The 22,348-nt window shown below is 41.2% G+C and overlaps 1 protein-coding gene across 3 annotated transcripts; it reads right to left on the bottom strand.

The window, feature by feature from the left end:
• Positions 1-1,560: 1,560 nt before the first annotated feature.
• Positions 1,561-20,394, bottom strand: LOC308109306 (CD48 antigen-like). 3 transcript variants are annotated; one of them, XM_080462787.1, is made up of 4 exons: positions 16,179-16,460; positions 7,571-7,873; positions 3,334-3,639; positions 2,146-3,244 (listed from the first exon to the last, which is right to left on the bottom strand). In XM_080462787.1, exons 1-4 carry the CDS (start codon positions 16,213-16,215, stop codon positions 3,036-3,038), a joined length of 855 nt encoding a protein of 284 aa, XP_080318913.1. In that variant the 5' UTR covers positions 16,216-16,460; the 3' UTR covers positions 2,146-3,035. The 3 variants fall into 3 exon arrangements, 2 of the variants coding, with proteins under 2 accessions (XP_080318914.1, XP_080318913.1); XM_080462788.1 differs by lacking the exon at positions 16,179-16,460 and adding an exon at positions 20,296-20,380 and having other exon boundaries at positions 1,561-3,639; XR_013935330.1 differs by lacking the exons at positions 2,146-3,244; positions 3,334-3,639; positions 7,571-7,873; positions 16,179-16,460 and adding exons at positions 16,841-17,739; positions 20,296-20,394.
• Between the last annotated feature and the right edge of the window lie 1,954 nt (positions 20,395-22,348).

Here is a 22,348-nt window from a genome sequence, read left to right as displayed (position 1 = left end):
CAGGCCATGTCTTTGGTCTTAGAAATGTTGAGCTGCAGGTGTGTGTAGGGCCGTGACTGTTTTCATTCACCTGAAGTAGGCTCACAATCACAGCGTCATTGGCATATTGAGAAATAAACTGATCTTTAAAAGTGCTCTGACACATATTAGTGTACAGTATAAATAATTAGGGTGAGAGCAGACATCCTTGTGGTGAGCCTGTGGAAGAGCACACTTTGTCGGATAAAAAAACAATAAGTCTGACCCTCCGTGTCCTGTTAGTTAAAATGTCGAAATTTCAGCCTACAAGATTATTATTCAGGTTAAAATGTTCTAAAGGTCTCTGGGTAAAAATGTGTGGTTGAATTATTTTAAAAGCAGAAGAAAAATCACTTGTTAAAAGCCTGCGTGACACCCACTCCCTTCTGGGCTTAAAAACCATGTTAAGCTGAGTGAGTGGGGAATCCTCCACTCCTCTTCTGGGTCTGTAGGCAAACTGCAATTGCTCAATTTGCACACTCTGGATTCTTCAAAATTTCAAATCTTACCAGTTTTTCAAAAGATTTTCATAGTAATTGAAGTCAGAGTCAATGCTCTGAAGTCGTTGAGTATCGTGGGACGGCTGGATTTAGGGACTGGGACAACATCAGCATCCTTCCAGACGTACTTCATACTGGACCAGGCTGAGCTGAACTGTTAGAAGCCATTTTGTTCTCCACTCTGGCTTTATAGCTTATTTGCTTTTAAAATATCTATATTAAGGTTTTTGGTTACTGTCTGTAGGTCTGATTCTCCTCCTTGGTGGAATTCTAATGTCTTTAACAGATTTGTTAACCCATGGCTTATTGTTAGACTGTATTTGAACTCTCTCACTGGGTATAAGCATGTCTCTACAGAAAGTATGAAAAAGCATCTTAGATGGACCCAGAACACAACGGTCCATCAAAGAGGAGTGCAAAGACACGCAGCAACTAGCAGGTGGCACATGAGCACTTAGTTACATATTTACAGAATAATCCCAACAGGTATACATTCATCTGAAGCAGTTAGAGGAAGTAATCACCTTGGAGCTCCTGTTCTGACATATGATGTTGACGTCAGTGTAAACTACATCTGCAGAGACAGAAGGAAACAGTAAAAGATGGGAGATCTGTGTTTGTCTACGGTCTGTAAATAAAGTGAAGTTTGTCATTACAAAAAATTGGAGTTAAAGTCTGGAGGAGGTGGAGCCGCTGAATGAGCAGAGATTTGAAAGCAGCTCATGAGTCCAGGTCAGGGCTCTGCAACCTTTATGACCAAAACAGACTCTTTGTGGGGGATTTTCCACCAAATCAAATTTGTTCAACCTTCAAAATGAAACGGACACAGCTTCCATAGTTTCATACAGTAGTTTTGAAAAGCGTACAAAAATGTTTCATTTATGAAGTTTAAATTATAATTTGAGATTGTACCATTTGATGATATTTTCAGCTGATTTTCTACCTGGTTTTAGTGTTTCATCCTTCTATTCCAGCATTTTTCTGACCATTTAGAATAGAATCGAATCGAACTGAATCGTATAGAATAGAATAGAATAGAATAGAATAGAAATGTTTTATTAAACTCATAAGGAAATTCCTTTAACCATGGCTGCACACAGAATAATTAGGGAGTTCAATATCAAAAAGGACAGAAAAAAAAAAAAAAAAAAAGTAAATTCTATGGGATTAAAACTTCCACAAACTTGTTTCACTTTCCTGTCTGATTCATGTGTTCATCCTCAAATGAGGATACTGAAAACGTGATGTAGTTTCTTGCTGCAGCTGCACGTTCTGAGCATTTCCTCTATTCGTAAACCACCTCAACCACCTCTTATATCAATAATTTTAAGCAGAAACTCGTGTAGAGAAGTGACACGTACAGACTGGATGTGGTGGATATAAATGCGATGAGGTCTTCCTGAACATCACACAGTGTTAGCCACATGTTTGCTCATCAGAAAACTTTTTCTGGAAGTGTCTGTGCAGATCGTTACTCTCAGCTGACACTTTTACCACGTGACAAGTTTCATATTTGCGACTCTGGAAAGCAAATATGAAATATGAACATTTTGGTTTTTGTTATGACTGAAAATGACTCCAATGAAAACAAAAGACATGCCGGGGGCACGTCAGAGGATCCAATTATCAGACTGAGTTGAACTTTAGTTGATGAAGCTGCAAACAGAGCAAACAGCCGCAACCTTAAATAAATGAGTTTCGAATGAACAAACATCCTTGAGTATAGTCAAACCAGTACTTCAAAAATGACAAACATTCAAAGCTCCCATATTCAATAGATTTTCAACTATTTCACATCGATGTCAGAGGTCCAACAACAAATTCAAAGTGTATTTCTCCAAATCCAGCCTTGGTCCTGAATTCCAGCCAGTCTAAAAGTCCCTCTAATGAGCTCTACTGAGAACAGGCCATTTCTCTGTCTGTACAATGTTCAGCTCATTGTACATTGTCTGTCCATGACTACGCCACACCCCTCTCTAGAAGAGGATGTGGTTTTCACTCACGGTATCACAAAGTAATATTTACAGTGGAGGTATTGCTACGACTCATAGAAATGCTGTTGTACGACCATACCAGTTTGAACCAGAATCTGAGCCAGCAGGAGAGGCTCCTCAAGACGTTCAGTCACTTTTCAGAATGGCGTGTTAAAAATAGTGTAAGTCTGAATATGTTATTCAGTTTGGTCGTATGTGTTGTTACAATTACTACGAAGTAGCTAACAGTAGCTCCTGCTAACTGTAAGGCTAACTGTTACAGTATGAATATTATACTGAATATAATCAGTTTATCAGTAATCTTTGTAAGTCTTTATCTACCCGTGAGAGGGTCAAAGTGAGTATCAATACCAGTGGGAGTGGTTTAATTCCCCAGTTGATGTCACAAAGGGAAAATCTTTTATTCGCCTGTACGTGTACACATTTGCTTAAAGGAGTAGTAAGCAAGTGAGGGAAATGACTTTCTTCACTTCTGGAGCCTCGTACACAGGCTATGGGGACACACGTTACTGTTAGAAAACCATTACAAAGCAAATTGTGTATAATATGGAATGTTTAGAGTTAATAAAGATCTGTCAGTTTGCTTTGTGATGAAGTAAAAATAGAAGAGGAACCTGCCTTCTGTCTGTCCCACTGTCGACTTCTTCTGGAGACAAAACCTCCAGATGGTATAAACAGAGAGTAACAAGACGACACCACACACGATGGGGATGATGATGATGATGATCACATCTGTTAAAATCCCACATAAATACCACACTTCACCAAACAGTCTTTGAAATATGAGTTATTGTTCCAGGTCAGGGTCAGAGGTCACTCACGATGTCTGGACACTGTGGAGCTGCTGGTGTTGACTCTACGGTTCTGTTGACAGGACGTCCTCACATCAACTGACACTGTTTTATTCTCCACAGGGTTTTCAGCCACACATTGAAGAGAAGAGTTCAGGTCCTGCTGGTAGAATAAAGTCAGAGACAGAGAGGCAGAAGGGAGGCTCTTCTTCTGGATCTTCAGGTCTTTGGACCACAGGAGCGTGACGTCCTCCTGAGCTGAGTCCACAGAGCAGCTCAGAGAGCAGCTCTCAGAGCTTCTGTTCAATACGCTCACTTGAGGAGTCGGTACAGAGTCTGCAGAGCAACGACACAGAGAATCACATCACGGTCAGGATACAGTCTGGCTTCTCTCCACTGGCTGCCTGCGCATTTTAGAATTTGTTTTAAGATTCTTTTATTTGTTCTTAAATGTTTGAATGGTCTCGCCCCACCCTACCTCTCGGAGCTGCTCCACCCCTGCCCTCCTGCTCGGTGCCTCCGGTCAGCTGATCAGCTGCTTCTGGAGGTACCGAGGTCCAAACGAAAGCTCAGAGGGGATAGAGCCTTTTCTGTTGCGGCCCCTCTGTTGTGGAATGAGCTACCACTGCCCGTCAGAATATCCCCCTCACTGTCCACTTTTAAAACTAATCTTAAGACCCATTTTTATTCCTTGGCTTTTAACCAAGTTTGAGACTCTGTGCCTGGTTTTATTGTTGCCAATCTTATTGTTTGTTTTACTGTATTTCAATGTTTTTACTCTTCCATTGTAATTTTTTATTTTTTTTTATTTTGTCTCTTAAGTGAAGCACTTTGGCTTCAGCCACAGCTGTTTAAAGTGCTATATAAATAAAGTTGACTTGACTTGACCTTTTACCAAGTCGAACTCAAAGTAATGTTGGCATAACGCTGCTCAGTCCTGTTCTCTCCAGTTGTTTACATTGATGTGCGACTGACAAGTCATTGTTACGAGACAGTATCACAAAAATCATGGATTAGTAACGCAGTAACGCGGCCTACTTGCTGAAAAGTAACGTAATCTAATTTCAGTTTTTGCAAAAGTAATCCCTTACTTTACTCATTACTTGAAAAAAATTAGTCGGATTACAGTAACAAGTTACTTTTACACTTTACTTCCCATCAGTGTCTGTGCCCGAGTGTGTGATTGTCTTCACCTGGTGACAGCACTATATATTGGGATGAGTTTTATGTCGTGAAGCCAGTTTAACTGTGATTCTCCGTGTTGCTATGCTCCCTGAGTTCCTGCATTCCTTGTGTTCCCTTTTTTCCAATAACAGGAGTGCTTCTGCAACCTGCTCTGTTCAGCTATTTGAGTCTATCCTTCACCTTTGACACATACTGCTCAACATGTGCTCTCTGGACAAGTTGCACTTCAGACGCCTTCCAAGAACAACCCATAAAGCTTAGTTTCTACTGTGCAGTATGTGCCGGTACGGTTCAGTATGGTACAGCAATGGGTACCCAGAACCAGCTCTGCTGCGCAGTCCCACCGCAGACAGCATGTTTATAAATGGAAGCGGAGTTGTGAACGGCCACTTAATGATGCAGGTACGTAACGTCACCACGTGACTGTAAACATTGCGGGACCAGCACGGAACACATTTGTTGCTCAGGCATCAGAGTAAAGTCGTCAGCCTCCATTCTTTGTGACACAGCTTGTAAAACGTTCTATGTATAGCATCATCCAGATCCCGCTGAATCTACAGGAGAGGAGAGTCTGCACCTCGTCAACACACCATTGTGCTGTGAAGTACCGACATTTTCAATAAACCCAGTAAACAAAACAATCAAAACAACATACTCCACAAAGAGGAGTATGTAAATAACAACCGGAGGCTTTATATGGTTGATGAGCTATTTAAATACTGTTGCTTGTTGAGAGCGACGATCGCTGTAGCTCCTCCTTATAGGACCCATTCTCTAGTGCCTTGTACCTCAACGAAGGGGTGACGAAAACTGATAACGGGTGGGTATGGTACTGTTGGTATTATCCACAACTTTTGTTAGTGGAAACACATGAAAATCCGTATCGCACCGTACCATAACGTACCGGCACATACTGCACAGGGGAAACGAGGCTGAGCTTGCAAGAGACTATAGTGGTGGTGTACTCACAGAGACTTGGCTCAATGACAGTGGTCTACAAACACTGCTCATCGTCTGTTGAGCATATAGTTAAGTGCTGATCATTTTGTCTAACATGGGAACTTACAGCTGCAATGGTCTTTACTGTTTATATCCAATCCTAACCCTCCAAATCTCAACAACAGCATCATGAATGAGGTACTGGATGAACTGGTTCTCTCCACTGCACTCCACACAGCTCTCACACATCTGTAAACAAAAACATCTGTGTTTGAATGCTATTTAACTTCAGCTGAGCATCCAGCGTCATCATTCCCTAATAGTTTATTCACAAACTGGACCTGCAGGGACTGATCACCCCACTGTGTGACGAGCTGTTAGACTTCCTGACCAGAGACCACAGGCAATGCAGGTCAGTATTAACACATTCAACACAATCATGCTAAATACTGGAGGTTCCCCAAGGATGTCTGCTGGCCGAGGACTGCACACCGTCACACAGAGCCCAACACTTTAAGTCTGTGGATGACACAAGTGTTTCTCATCAGGAACTATGATCAGACGGACGACAGGAGCAGCCTGCATGTGTACTACAGACACACCCAGCATGTTACACCAACTATCAATGGTTCTGCTGTGGAGGGAGTGAACAGCACCAGGTTTCTCTGCACATCAGAGAGGACCTCTGCTGGACCTACAACACTGCATCACTGGACAAGAGGGCTTCCTCTGCAGGCTGAGCTGACCTGCAGCAATGGACCACATCATGAGGACCTTCTCCAGAGGCCCATGAAGAGCATCCACACCTGCTACATCACTGAGTGGTGTGGTTCCTGCCATGCATCCTGAAGAAAAAGAGAGCGCCCCCACCTCACCAACAAAGCACGGCAAGTGATCCCACCTAGTGATGACCAAATTAAGCTTCACGAATCACTGTCTTGTTTTTATGAAGCCACTAGTTGGCGCCATCTGTTCAACAAACATTTGAAAGCGCACTTCATTTCCAGTCTTTCGGCATCTATTTTCAAAACAAGAGTTCTTCTAATACAACAAACACACAGAACAGCAGGGTGTGAACCTGGCAGCTCCTTTTCTCTGTCCTCCTTCACAGTGTCGGTCCACTAAATGTCTGGATTGAAGAAAAGTGTCTCCACATATGCAGGTGATGGTGTTGGCAGGAAAAGCAGGACAAACAAGAGTCAACTGTTTTTTGTCTGTTGGGGTGAATTCCTCCAGACGTGTCTGAGCACGAGTTCTCAATCTTTATGCACTCTGATATCAAATATGACGGCGTAGCAGTCAGAGCTCTGGGCTTGTAAACAGAATAACTTACAGGCTTCGGTTGGATCTCTGCTGCTGCCACTGTCATTCCCTGAACAAGCACCTTAACCTCTATTTCTTTAGAAACATCAATTAAATTAATCTGGAAGATATTTAGTTTTAAAAATTGTAAAATGCCCTACACCAGCAGCATGTCACCTTTGGACCTTCTTTAAGTTCAATCCTCTGGTTTTAATATTGCTCCTTTCTCTTCTTTCACACTCTGAAGTGATAAATGTGTCTCTTAAACAGTGAAAGTTGACTTTTTATAAGTTGTCTTATCTTTATTTTAAAGGTTTATTATTGTTCATGGCTCTAAGCAAATTTATTTGGTTGTGTAAAAACCAATAACTAAATAATCCTGTCCATTTTAAAGTCAATAATGACCAATTAAGCAACAACTTGCCAATGTTATAAACTATTTGAGCCAATTTTGTTGCCAATAATCTTGTCAGTCATTCCTTAAAGTAAAACAGTATTAAGGTCGAATTTTAAAATCATTACCAAATGTGAATGTATTATTTGGAGTCAATAACATAAAAAGGATACATAAGTAGGATTGTATTCGTTAGAAATAAAAGGGGTTTTTTTGCACGTTTTGTGTATTTTCCTAAAAAAGCATTAAAAGTGGAAGGCATAGTCGTCATATAATTTATTGAGGAAAAAGGTTTGCATCACTCTCTTGCAATTTCATTAGCGCATTAGTTTTAATGGGTTCGCCCAGGGTGTAAAACCAACCAGGTTCACCACTGACTACAATAATAGAGACATTTCCCAACACTAAACACACAATTCAAAGTTATGAAGAAAAAATCCAACGTACCGTACACCGTCAGTTTATAATCTATAAAAACAATTCTTCCTTCCTTCGAGTCAACTGTATACATCCCAGAATCATTCTTCTGCAGCCCAGTGAGAGTAAAATATCCTGTGTTCTGGTTCCAGTGAAGTCTCTTCTTGTAATGTTCTCCATATATCTCCACCAGTTTCTTCTCGTGCACCAGAGCAATAGCCCGTCTTTCATATGACAGAAATCCTTTCTCCTGAATAGACTCAGGCAGAGTGATGTTTCCTCCGACAGAGGCCGTCAGGGTCTCCAGTGGCTCAGCAGCAGATGAGATGATCACTGTGAAATAAAAACACATGCATCCATCAGAAGGACAATAAGCTGCAATTTAACAAGAACTGAATCAGAAAAGCTTCATCAGCCTCGTAAACTTCTGCAGGTCAAAGTGGAGCAAAGAACTTTAATGTCTGTGAGAAGAAAATCCTCCATCAGAAGAGGTGAACTTATAAACACAATTTATTTCTGTCTGTCTGCTCTGTGTGATGACACCTTAAGAAACTGAATCCTTCACAGCAGGCAGCTTGTAAACCTCTTTCTTTTAGCAAAACTTCAGATATCACTTCATGTACTCTGTAATCGTGTCACAGACATTTGATAAAAGTTATTTGTTTTCTTTTGGAAACACTTTCAGTCAAATGGGACAAACATGAAATATTCAGTTCTTGTAGAAACCAGGAGAACACTATGTTGATCCATGGTGGCCTTTTCCTGCTCCTGGCTGGACACTACATCAAGAGTAGAAGAAGAAATCTGATCATCTGATAAGTTGACAGGATAAACCATCACCACTTTCTTTAAGGCTCAAACTGGTGGTCTGACATGTGATGAAGATTATCAAAATAAGTTTATTAACCACAGAAACATTCAAACACAAAATTATTTAAAGTGCTTCACTATTACTTTCAAATGCACGAAAATCAAACATGGAAACTTTAAATATTTGTTTTAGATCACGAAACACAAAACTAAAAGATAATAAATGGATGTAAACTACACCACACACACACACACACACACACACACACACACACACACACACACACACACACACACACACACACACACACACACACACACACACACACACACACACACACACACACACACACACAGAGGGATGAAATACTTTTTTTTAAACATAAGTCAAAGGCAAGGGCAGACAAATGTAAATGAGCAAGCTTTGGATGACCTTAACAAGTGATTTAACCCTTTCTTGGCTGAGTGACCATGTTTTATTGTTTTCAGATATTTTTTTCACGTCTCACAAAAATCAGGAAACTACCTGGTATCGAATATCTATATAATTTGTCCTCAGGATTATCTTGCTGTTTCATGTAATTGATTGTGTTTTTAAGAATATCTGTAAATTAAAACTTAGTATATAAATGAACTGTATAAAAAAATCATGTGGACTGTTTAAATGATACGCAGTCAGTTTGTTAAGCTCTTCTTCTGTTTTTCCACAGACGAATCAGCAGGATTTTATTTCTCTTCAAATATTTCCATGTCCTGGTCCTTCAGCTGCAGGTTGTTACAACCAGACATACACTAGACGCCGCTCAGCCTGTGTCCGCTCCGATACGTCAAACAAGTCTATGTGACAGTGATGTGTTTTCTGAAGAAAACCACGCAAATATACATTTACATGACTGTGAAGAATCATTGCTTTCATTTATAATTTATTTCTTTAATGTAGCATACTTATAGAAAGTATTGAGAGGAAATGGAAGAAGTTTGCAAATCGGACATTGTGTCGGGTGTGGTGTGTGGAGGATTCAGGCGCCGACAGGACGAGGAAGGTAAGTTAGAAAAAAGAGTTTATTCAGGTGATCTTTCCAGCGCACGGGTAATCGTCGGAGAGTGGCGTGGAGGTGGAGGTTGATGTCACTGGGAAGCGATCTCCTGAGCAGGACAGAGCGGAGCACTCCGGGACGCGGGGGTTAACGTGACGATCTGGCGATGAGAGCCTGGAAACCCGAACAGGTGTTCCATATTAACAGGTGACCATTTTAACTGGTGACCGAGCTCCTTTAGCGTCAGTTGTTACTGCTGGCAACAGCAGATGTTGAAAAGTCGACGGAGGCTCATAGCTGTCCTGGCGAACGCCTGTTAAGCGCATTCACAATAAAGTTTCAAAGTATATTACCTTCTGTGAGAGTATATCCTTGTTTGATGAACATGTGAGACCGTGTGTGTCATTCAGCCGCTCATTTCAGAGTTACTGATTATGCTGAGACCAACATCGGGTCTTGAGACGTCACGAAGGGGAGGGGAGGGGGCGTTATAGCCCAGGTCACATCTTAACAAGAAGTGTGTGAAAACAGACGGTCACATTCCATTATTATTGGCCTGGCCTGGCGACACTATTCATGTACACACTGGCTCGTTCAATAAACATGCTGTTGCTAGCAGTAACAACTGACGCTAAAGGAGCTCGGTCACCAGTTAAAATGGTCACCTGTTAATATGGAACACCAGTTCCTAAATATTGGCCTCACTCATCGGTTTCAGGTGAGCATCCTACGCCACTCGCTCCACCTACACACACGCCCATACAAAAAACAAATCCAGCAGAATACGCCTGCAAAACGTGACCCATTGGGACTTACAGTGGGGCAAAAAAGTATTTAGTCAGCCACCGATTGTGCAAGATCTCCCACTTAAAATGATGACAGAGGTCTGTAATTTTCATCATAGGTACACTTCAACTGTGAGAGACAGAATGTGAAAAAAAAATCCAGGAATTCACATTGTAGGAATTTTAAAGAATTTATTTGTAACAGTACACCGACTGGTTCTGAGCAACTGATTTCTTTTGAAATGTAATATTCTACACACAGCAACTAAAATAGCCTCCGTTAGATGAACCGAATAGACGTTGATATTGTTGTTGTTGTTTGAGGGCGAGCTTAAGACAGGGAATAGAGAGCACCACGGCTCCAGCTCATCTATGTCCCAAGTTAATTTTATATGAGCTAAACACAATGACTACAACAAAAAATATGTTTTTCCTACCTGTGGAAGGTAATCCCACCCAGTCGATTGTCCTTATTTTGTCTGTTTGTACAACCAAAAGCAGAACAGTGATGCTGTATCGTTGCTGAAGTCCTGACAAATGCCACTCACAAGATGGCGGACGCACTGACGTATGTTCCTGCCAGTCGGTGAGGCGTCTCGTGTATATGTCTATGGTTAGAACAACATCAATGGTCATGTGTCGCCACAAACTACTTCCGCACAGCCTCAGTGTCGACGCCATGCACACTTCCAACAGCACAGAACACAGGGGGAAGTACGCAGACCATGATGGCTGTGATTGGTTCATTCTACTAGATTATGGGGCATGCTCAGAAATCCCACATGTCATCCAGATGTTAAATTGAAGAGTGAACAGCACACACTGACAGAGAAAAATTTCTAAATGCAGTGCCAGCCACAACGCTTTGCAAAGCTCGGATAATATGAATAATACTTTGGAAGAAGCTGCTTGTAGCTCCTGAAGCAAAAACTCACTGTCACTGTCAACCTTTGTGCTAAATTGCTAATTATGACCACAAAACAACCGGTAAATAAATAGTATCGTTGTGTGGTGAACAGTGATGCCAAATACTCATATGACCACCTTTTTCAGTAACGAGTAATCTAACGCGTTACCATTTCTAAACCAACAATCAGATTAAAGTTACTCCTCCAAGTCACTGTGTGTTACTATAGTAGCATCCAGCAGGACGAGTTTCTTATCTGTAAAGCCGTTTTATTAATAAACACAACCAGGCCTCTCCTTTATCCTCCTCCAAACGGACACACACACACACACACACACACACACACACACACACACACACACACACACACACACACACACACACGCTCTGCAGGCTCACCTGACCCGCTCCCTTCTCCACTCTCAGCCAATCACAGGCCAGCTCGCTCTAACGGTGCGTTCAAGTGACACGACTCATTGGAACCAACACAAACAATAAACCTTGTCATTGCAACAAGAACACAACTGCAGAGATGTTACACTACTTTTGTAATTTTCCTGAGTAAAAAGATATATTGGCAGGAAGCCACTCCCCTTTTTCAATCAACCAATCAATCAATCAATTAATGAAAGACTTAATTTGTCCCCTGGGGCAATTAAACTGTAGCTTAGAGCAGGCAGTGCAAATAAATGAAAAGATAGATAATGCAACAACAGTCAACAACTACATCACGAGGTAAATAAATACCAGCAAAAGTAAAAATTTGAAAATGAAACTGTGAGTCAGATATAAATACAACAAAGAATGAAGGTCAAAGATTAAAATATGTATAAACATGGTGCAGGAGACCAGGCAGGGATCAGCGGGTTTTTTCATTTTCATGTTGAGACGATGGCGGGGTGTTGTCAGCAGCTGCTGAAAGTAACTAAAAAGTAACTTGTAATCTAAGTTAGTTACTTTCAAAAACAAGTAATCAGTAAAGAAGCGAAGTTACTTTTCAAAGGGGTAACTAGTAATCAGTAATAGGATTACATTTTCAAGGTAACTGTGGCAACACTGGTGGTGGTGAACTACTTTGTGTTACTTCCAGAGGGGAGCGCCTCTGTAGACCAGAGGCTGACAAAGTGCGGCCCACGAGTCAATGGTGGCCTGCCATGAATTACAGTTGCTAGTTTAATCCAAGTGTACATTGCTTAGAAAGGATCAATCTCTATTTCATGGTCTTTGACGACATCTATAGGTTTGGTTTAGGGATAAGCGGTAATTGCTGGTGTGGCCTTTAGGTGCGCTGTGACTCACCAAATACACCAAAAATGCAGAAGAAGACACGGAAAACATAGAAGTTGATTCCTGCTCATAGACGACGCACATCTGTGGAAAACAGATGTGCGTCTCGCCCCTCCACACCACAAAGCCGATCAGGCGTTTTAGAATTTCCCCAAGCGGCAACCCATGTTCAAAAAACCTACTTTTTTGGGCTTCTAAAGCGCAGCGCCGTGTGGATGATAGAACGTGTGGACAGGCCCTGAGACTGACTGGCTGGTCTAAATCTTTTTTTTTACATATTCTGAAATGGAATGTTATTCATTTTCATTAGCCTTTATTTAGTCAGAAGAACCACATTGAGATTAATAATCTCTTTTAAAAGTGTGTCCTGGCATCCCAAGTTTGACTGTAGAGGGCAGAAAACCCCATTTTGGAATTTGTGCAGTAAAATGTTTCTCAAGGTTTTCTCAAGTTTTGCTTCATTTATTAATTAAAATGTATTTCTTGCACATTGTTGGGGCCAGAGCTCCATGAACTCCTCCAAAGGCTTGCTCCCCCGAAAGGAAAACACCAGCCACAATGGATAGGCCATAAAACAGCAGGGGAGCGAGCCAGACCCCGGAAGTGGCCAATGAGGACGCTTGAATCCGACCCGAACACACCACAGGGGTCCAAACCCAAGTTGGGGAGAGTCACTTTCTCCCAACACTAACTGCTATTCTCAACTGACCATCGGCGGAGACACATGTCTCTGCTCGCCTCAGGATGGTAAAGAGAGCACCAAGCAGAAACAAAGAGACAGAACCAACGCCAGCCCGCTGGACGAGCAGGACCCAGTTTGGACTACATCTTCTGTTTTCCGCTATTTTTCCTGTTTTTGGGAGATTCTGGAGACCAGAGCCAGTGTCGTCTCCTCCCAAGATCATCCTCTCAGTTGCACTCCTGCAGCTGGAACCAGGCCAGGAATTTCAGGACGCTGAAATTAAGACCCGGTAACAACCAGTTACCACCGCCTCCCAGAACCAACAGCACCACGGACGGTGCTGTCCAGAACCTGAGGGTGAGAGCTTTTGTCTGGGCAGAGAATAGTTAGAATGATGTTCTGTTGAAAATGCAATATGTTTCCATGTGCCGCTCAGAAGGCCGCAGTATCTCATATGTTTGTGTAGGCGCGTTCACGCGCACCAACCAAGTCCAGGACTCTGGTTTTCCACCTCAGAACCAGAGGTCCGAGTGAGCTCCAGGCCCACTGGGAGCTCTGTGTGGAGGAACCAGGGTTCAGAACCGAGCCTCACAGAATTCTCTGTCTTTCTCTTGTCTTCATCCTCTCTCACCTCTCCCCCTCCTTCACTAACCCGGATCTCCTCGCAGCCCTGCTTCCCGCTTATCTGATCAAGATAAGCTCACACACACTGCTGCATGTAACACCTACATGTCAGCTGCTGCAGAGCAGATCTGCCCTGATCACAAGAGCCCTAACTGCAGGTCCCGACCTCCACTTGGGTGCTCAGAACCCGGCCAACGGAACCGCCCGTTCGTTACGCCCTCGGTAGACTAACTCGCTCCGAGACCGCTCTCGCGCACGCGCGCTCGACGGACGTCTTGTTTATCTGGCCGCTAAGCAACCGCCGCGTCCCCAGAAAGAGCGAGTCAAACGCCCCTAGTGGTCGCGTGGGTCATCGCAATCCCTCTCGACATCCACCGGGTGGACACATCAGGTTATTGCGCTCTCCCTCTGCGCGCCGCCGCACGCCCCTAGTGGTCGTCACAGTCACCGCACTGACCCGCCGACGTCTGCCTCCACCTGGTGGACGTTCGAGGTCATCACACCCCCTCGTCACGCACACGCACACGCACACGCACACGCACACGCACACACACACACACTATTTGTACATAGTGTTTGCTGTTTAATAGATTAGATCTCCGTGTTAGATGTCGTTTGCTATTTGAATGTGTTGATTTATGAGATGATTCCAGAATTATTTATGAATTAATAAATTTTTATTAATAAACGCCTGTTAGCTGAATTGTACGCTTCTTGGTGATTATTGTGTATTTATTGTTGACAATTCACTGGTTTGTAACAGTCTGTGCTCGGATCTCACACCTTCCAATCTATTTAAGATTGTTATATTTTATGCAGAAATATTAACTAACTTAAATAAACTTTTTACAAACGAGACTGATATTTTGGTATTAGCTATTTCCAGTTTATCTGGTGGTGCCCCGATTATTATTAATACATAAATAAGAAATTTATGCAAATTAATACTTTTTTTTATTAAAAATTATTTTCGATAATTTTTCATTTTTTTGGTTTTTAAAGTAATTATTCAATTACTTTAGGAGTTGTTAATGAGTAAATGACCGTTTACTTCCATTAATAATTTAAATTTTTCATAAATTACTTCCAGTGATTTATTACTTTTAGTAATCTATAACTTACAGTAATTATATGCTAATAATCAACCATAAACCCCAACACACATTATTGAATGCAGATCAATAAATGTAAATTATAGAGATGCAACCTGGTCATTAAGATTATTACAAATGGGATTTTGTTTTGGGCTGTTTTTCCCATTGTTTTCTTTGGCGGCCCTCAGTCCAATGTTGGGTTCTTAAATTGGCCCTCAGGTATCAAAACTTTGAGAGCTCCTGCTGTAGATGATCATTCTGCTGCCTCAACCTTAAGTTGGGATATACAGCTATACAGAGCCTCGGAAACCTTCAGTGACCAGAAGATCACTTTTATTCTTTGACCTTTGTGTCTTTGAAAAACAAAGTTCAGGCAGGTTGTTTATAGTAAACAGATACTGCACTACGACGCTGGATTTTCCCGTATCGAGATAACTACAAGGATTAACCCTGGGTTTTCCATACTACAACACTCGCTCACTTCTCACTGGGATAAATCACCCCAGTAACTTGTGTTTTTAAAAGAAAATCCAGCGTGGTAGTACAGACCTGAGGTCTGTGTCCTCTGTGATGTTGTTCCTCTGTGCTCCATCTTCCTGATGGCAACCAGCTGTGCATCATCATTCCCACTGCAGCATGTTTGTTTTTTTATTATTGATTACTGATTCCAGTCTGCAGTGGTCTGCATGCGATGTGGTGCATCTAGACAACCAGTCTGATTCTCTGATGACAGCATCATCTCAGCAGCTCCAGAAGTATCTAAATGTAAAGTAAATACCATTTTTTGGAGGGAAAGCTATTTCGAGAGCCTTTCTCGGGTTACGTATGGTGAGTTCTTCAAATCAGATTTTTTTTACTGCACAAATATGACAAAAAAAAAATGGTGTAGGATTTTTTAATTTGATAAATCACAAAGATGTATTTTTTTTGTTTGTTTTTACATTTGAGTGAAAATCTGTTCATAAACTGGTCCTGACAACAATCTGTAAAGAATAATATGGAAATTAATTAATAAATACAAACAAATATATACTCTTTTGTTGCAAAAAAAATATATGAATGTACTTATAAACTTAAATCACACAAAGACTTATTAAAGAATTCATCCTTCATGTTCACATCAACACAACTGACTGAGAGAACGATAGTGAAGCTCTGCTCGGTGCGTATTCGCGTGACATCCGAGGGGCCGTTACATATAGGAATATATAAGAGCATAAATAAGACCAATGAGCATCAAACAGAACGAATGTTCATGAAACATTATGCTTTTCTTAGTATCTATTTCATTTCCGAAGCTTCTATTCTCGGAAAACAGTTTTCTCCGTTTGATTTAGTCAGAAATTTCCACTTTTTCAAAGACATGAAGCTGATCAAGTGTTTGCGATGTGATGAGCAAACAAAAAACTCACCTAAATAGAAGAAGAAGATCGATCCTGGAAGCTCCATTATCAAGTTAAAGAATCAACAGCATGCTGAGTCCACAACGGACATGTACAAAACATGAAGGGTGGGGTCTAATGCGGGATCGGGAAGTGAGCAGGATACACACGCACGCACGCACACAGGCGTGGGTTGGAAACAAAAGCTTTGGGGGATTTCTCCCAGTCACGAGATAAAAGGAGTAAACTGTATTCAGCCGCTGCAGTGTCTGCAGAGGACAACTGAAAACCTTCACAAGTTATATTCTTGCTGGCGGCCGACGCTGTGTAAACCACATCATGGTTTTTACCAGCATCAGATACAAAACGACTCTTCCTGTACCATTTGGAGGAGCTCAGTTTCTCTGGCTTCACGCTTCACCGCAGTGCTGATAGAAATGAGTCGTCAGAAGCATCTTCAACCCACAGCTTCCCCCCAAACCAGCAGGTTTCTATCAGAGCTCACCTCAGAACATTGTTCTCATGCAGCCTGCAGCCCCTCGCTTTGCTTCTTCAAACTTTATCAGGCTGAAGAGTTCAAACCTGCTGTTTGCAGCAGATTGTAAAATAAATGTTGGTTTTTCTTCTTTCTCAGCTTTTTTTTTTTTCACGTCAGATTATATTTCCAATATTTTTTATAATATATATTTTTTAGTATTTCGGAATTATTTATTCGATTTTGAGCACTTTGAGTTTTTATTTTATTTTATTATTGTATTAATTGTTTACTTCACCTTCATTCATCCTTCATTCAGTGGATTCCAGAGAGTGGTGAACATGTAGAAGGAAGACCGTCTGGGAGAACCTCAACCTCTGGTTGCCATGAAACGTGTGACAGTAGAATTGGAGGCCAAGCTTTCTGCTATCAGGCTCTTCTCATGTGGAACCAGCTCCAGTTTCAGTTAAGAAGGCTGGCCCAGTCTCAACTTTTCTATTAAATTGATACAGTAATTGAATTAAATTCAATGTGTTCCTCAGGAGAGTCATTGGTGACAGTCTGCTCACCTCTTCCATGTCTGCTGCATGCACTTTGAAACAACCTTTGGCAGCATTCACATTTTGTGACCGTTGGTAATGAGGAGGGTTACAGTTTAAGAAGCTTCCCATTTCAGTTTGGACATTGATCTGTTGAGTATTTAATTACTGGCTTCAATTCAAATATTCAACTTCCATTAAAGCAGAGGGAGTGTTTGTATGAACAAGATAACTTTAAACAAATAAAGGTTTCTGTGTTCACTGGGATTTTATTTCTGATGTTAGAGGACATCGAACCAAAACTCAATCAACAAGACAGAATAAGTTCAGTAAAATATATGTACATTGTGTAACAGATGTCAGTGTTTTATCATAGAAAAAATGATCACTCTCCAGGGTGACGTCTGTGCAGAAGATGACTGGCTTCCTTGAATTAGAACTGGGGTGGATCATTAAGTAGAGCTCACAGCGGGTGATCCGTCAGAATCACGCGAGATTTCCTTATTGGATGATGATTTATTGGGTTCACAACTGTACGGTTGAATATGTATAATCACTTGCACGTCAGTGTGTGGTTCTGAAACAGAGAAACAGAAATAAAACATAACTAGCAGAACGCAAAGGGCCTATAATGCAAGAAACATAATCTTTTTTTTTTTTTTTTCTTTCTTTTTTTTTTGCCCTTGTCTTGTTCGGCAGCTTAGGCAAACAATATTATGTGATTGAGAGCCGTCTGGAGCCAGAACTGTTTTTGCTCTTGCAACAGGAAGAGACCTGTAGTCTCCTCATACAATACCCTTGTTGTGCTACACATATTATTTGCAGTTATCACACTGATCCAAATACTTTCTAACTGTTATTAGATTAAACCAGCCTGAGCAGCTCTATCTAGACAGTAACATGATTTTCTAAATTAAACCAGCCTGAGCAGCTCTATCTAGACAGGAACATGAAGCAGGAACATGAATTAACAAAGAGGCAACAACAAAAGAGGAACATGATTTTGAGAGTTTGAGCAAATGATGAAAACAAGCAACTTCAGCAACACCTTTCGTGAGGAGTGGAAGTGTGTGTGTGTGTGTGTGTGTGTGTGTGTGTGTGTGTGTGTGTGTGTGTGTGTGTGTGTGTGTGTGTGTGTGTGTGTGTGGTTTGTCCACTGAGTGTGGCTGGAACTGTTGTGGGGGGACCCGTAGCGACACCCTGGGTATATGTGTATGTGAGTATGCATGCATATACATATATATTATTATTTTACTATTGAAAAAAAAAAATTCTTAAAGGGGACATATCATGCTAAATCCACTTTTTTAGCCCTTAAATGCATTTTGTTGTATATTTAGAGTGTTTAGAAGTACAGAAAAGTTCAAAGTAGTCTCTTCAGGTGCTCCGTTGATATCTTTATATTCTGTTTTGGTCATATTTTGCGATCGGTTTCGATTTTTCTATTCTCTATTACGTTTTTTGAACAATGACGTCACAGTATTCTCAGCGGAACTGCCAAATTAGGACATCGACATTTCGAGCAATCCGCCATTTTTGTTTCTCGCTGCGATTTTGTAGTCCAACCTAAGGGTGCCGAAGTTACGAGAGGATAAGTCGAAATGTTCGGTTGTTGGATGTAGTAACCCACAAGCTTCGTTACACCGTCTCCCAGCATCAGAACCTTTTCGAAGTGCCTGGTTGAGTTTTATTTTTCACAGAAATGTACCCACATCTGTGGGTAAGGTCATTTTTGTGTGCGCGAATCACTTTAAGGACGACTGCTTCAGCAACCTCCGCCAGTATAAAGAAGGATTTGCCGAAAGACTTGGTCTGATTGAGCGGTCAGTTCCTTCTATCTATGGAGACGACGAACAGAGCACTTCGGTAAGCTGTATATAACGCTAAAAAGTGTGATGATAAGACGTCCCTGTCATTGTTTTGTTAGCATTAGCAGTTGCACCGTCTTCATATGTTAGCGCTGTGTGCTCGTTTTAGATTATAATGTAACTTCTGTGTTAAATAGTCGTTGTAATACACGCAGTATTGTAGTAGTGGGCATGGATGGAGAAGTTAGTGTAAATATAGTAACACACCATTGCGTTACATCCATATGAAGACGTTGTTCTGTAGGTGCATCATCGTCATTTTCATCTCGCTCCGCCGGGTCCGACTCTGGCTCCAACATGTATGGCTGGATGGACAAATCTTCCCTTGTTGACATTTTGTAAATAATGTGTGAATATAAAGTTTCTGCGCCGCTAGATAATTGTATCTGTTCTATCAAACTACAAAGATGGCCGAACAGGGTGACGTTGAACCGAGTATCACCTCTGCAACCTGGAGAGGAGGCGGGGTATGAAGTGTCTCATTTGCATTTGAAGAGACCGCCCCAAAACGAGTTGCTCTCAGAAGCACATCAGAAAAGGGGTTGAAAAGGGGCCTGTGGAGCTCTAATAATGAGGAATTCAGACCCAAGCATTGCAGTTTCGCGTTGTATAGACCACAACTGTATGATTTATATGTAAAAAGGAAGGATTTAAAAGCATGATATGTCTCCTTTAAGTTGGGATATACAGCTATACAGAGCCTCGGAAACCTTCAGTGACCAGAAGATCACTTTTATTCTGTTTTTTTCTTTGTCCTTTAAACACAACCTGCCTGAACTTGTTTTTCATAGTAAAGAGATGAATTGAGAGCCACTCCAGAGGTCTGTACTACGACGCTGGATTTTCCCTTATTGAAATTAATTAATCAATACAAACAAATATATACTCTTTTTTTGCAAGAAAAATATATGAATGTACTTATAAAATTAAATCACACAAAGACTTATTAAAGAATTCATCCTTCTTGTTCACATCAACACAACTGACTGAGAGAACGATAGTGAAGCTCTGCTCGGTGCGTCTTCGCGTGACATCCGAGGGGCCGTTACATATAGGAATATATAAGAGCATAAATAAGATCAATGAGCATCAAACAAAACGAATGCAAATGAAACATCATGCTTTTCTTAGTATCTATTTCATTTCTGAAGCTTCTTTTCTCGGAAAACTGTTTTCTCCGTTTGATTTAGTCAGAAATTTCCACTTTTTCAAAGACATGAAGCTGATCAAGTGTTTGCGATGTGATGAGCAAACAAAAAACTCACCTAAATAGAAGAAGAAGATCGATCCTGGAAGCTCCATTATCAAGTTAAAGAATCAACAGCGTGTGAGTCCACAACGGACATGTACAAAACATGAAGGGTGGGGTCTAATGCGGGATCGGGAAGTGAGCAGGACACACGCACGCACGCACGCACGCACGCACGCACACACACACACACACACACACACACACACACACACACACACACACACACACACACACACACACACACACACACACACGTGGGTTGGAAACGAAAGCTTTTGGGGGGATTTCTCCCAGTCACGAGATAAAAGGAGTAAACTGTATTCAGGTGCTGCAGAGGACAACTGAAAACCTTCACAACAGTTATATTCTTGCTGGCGACAAAACGACTCTTCCTGTACCTTTTGGAGGAGCTCAGTTTCTCTGGCTTCACGCTTCACCACAGTGCTGATAGAATTGAGTCGACAGAAGCATCTTCAGCCCACAGCTTCCCCCCAAACCAGCAGGTTTCTATCAGAGCTCACCTCAGAACATTGTTCTCATGCAGCCTGCAGCCCCTCGCTTTGCTTCTTCAAACTTTATCAGGCTGAAGAGTTCAAACCTGCTGTTTGCAGCAGATTGTAAAATAAATGTTGGTTTTTCTTCTTTCTCAGCTTTTTTTTTTTTCACATCAGATTATATTTCCAATATTTTTTATAATATATACTTTTTAGTATTTCGGAATTATTTATTCGATTTTGAGCACTTTGAGTTTTTATTTTATTTTATTATTGTATTAATTGTTTACTTCACCTTCATTCATCCTTCATTCAGTGGATTCCAGAGAGTGGTGAACATGTAGAAGGAAGACCGTCTGGGAGAACCTCAACCTCTGGTTGCCATGAAACGTGTGACAGTAGAATTGGAGGCCAAGCTTTCTGCTATCAGGCTCTTCTCATGTGGAACCAGCTCCAGTTTCAGTTAAGAAGGCTGGCCCAGTCTCAACTTTTCTATTAAATTGATACAGTAATTGAATTAAATTCAATGTGTTCCTCAGGAGAGTCATTGGTGACAGTCTGCTCACCTCTTCCATGTCTGCTGCATGCACTTTGAAACAACCTTTGGCAGCATTCATATTTTGTGACCGTTGGTAATGAGGAGGGTTACAGTTTAAGAAGCTTCCCGTTTCAGTTTGGACATTGATCTGTTGAGTATTTAATTACTGGCTTCAATTCAAATATTCAACTTCCATTAAAGCAGAGGGAGTGTTTGTATGAACAAGATAACTTTAAACAAATAAAGGTTTCTGTGTTCACTGGGATTTTATTTCTGATGTTAGAGGACATCGAACCAAAACTCAATCAACAAGACAGAATAAGTTCAGTAAAATATATGTACATTGTGTAACAGATGTCAGTGTTTTATCATAGAAAAAATGATCACTCTCCAGGGTGACGTCTGTGCAGAAGATGACTGGCTTCCTTGAATTAGAACTGGGGTGGATCATTAAGTAGAGCTCACAGCGGGTGATCCGTCAGAATCACGCGAGATTTCCTTATTGGATGATGATTTATTGGGTTCACAACTGTACGGTTGAATATGTATAATCACTTGCACGTCAGTGTGTGGTTCTGAAACAGAGAAACAGAAATAAAACATAACTAGCAGAACGCAAAGGGCCTATAATGCAAGAAACATTATCATTTTTTTTTTTTTTTTTTTTTTTTTTGCCCTTGTCTTGTTCGGCAGCTTAGGCAAACAATATTATGTGATTGAGAGCCGTCTGGAGCCAGAACAGTTTTTGCTCTTGCAACAGGAAGAGACCTGTAGTCTCCTCATACAATACCCTTGTTGTGCTACACATATTATTTGCAGTTATCACACTGATCCAAATACTTTCTAACTGTTATTAGATTAAACCAGCCTGAGCAGCTCTATCTAGACAGTAACATGATTTTCTAGATTAAACCAGCCTGAGCAGCTCTATCTAGACAGGAACATGATTTTCTAAATTAAACCAGCCTGAGCAGCTCTATCTAGACAGGAACATGAAGCAGGAACATGAATTAACAAAGAGGCAACAACAAAAG

Source organism: Lipophrys pholis, assembly GCF_963383615.2.
Source record: "Lipophrys pholis genome assembly, chromosome: 5".
NCBI classification, from domain to species: Eukaryota; Metazoa; Chordata; class Actinopteri; order Blenniiformes; family Blenniidae; genus Lipophrys; species Lipophrys pholis.
The sequence above is the reverse complement of the archived record's forward strand: the minus strand, read 5'-3'. Positions and strand labels throughout refer to the sequence as shown.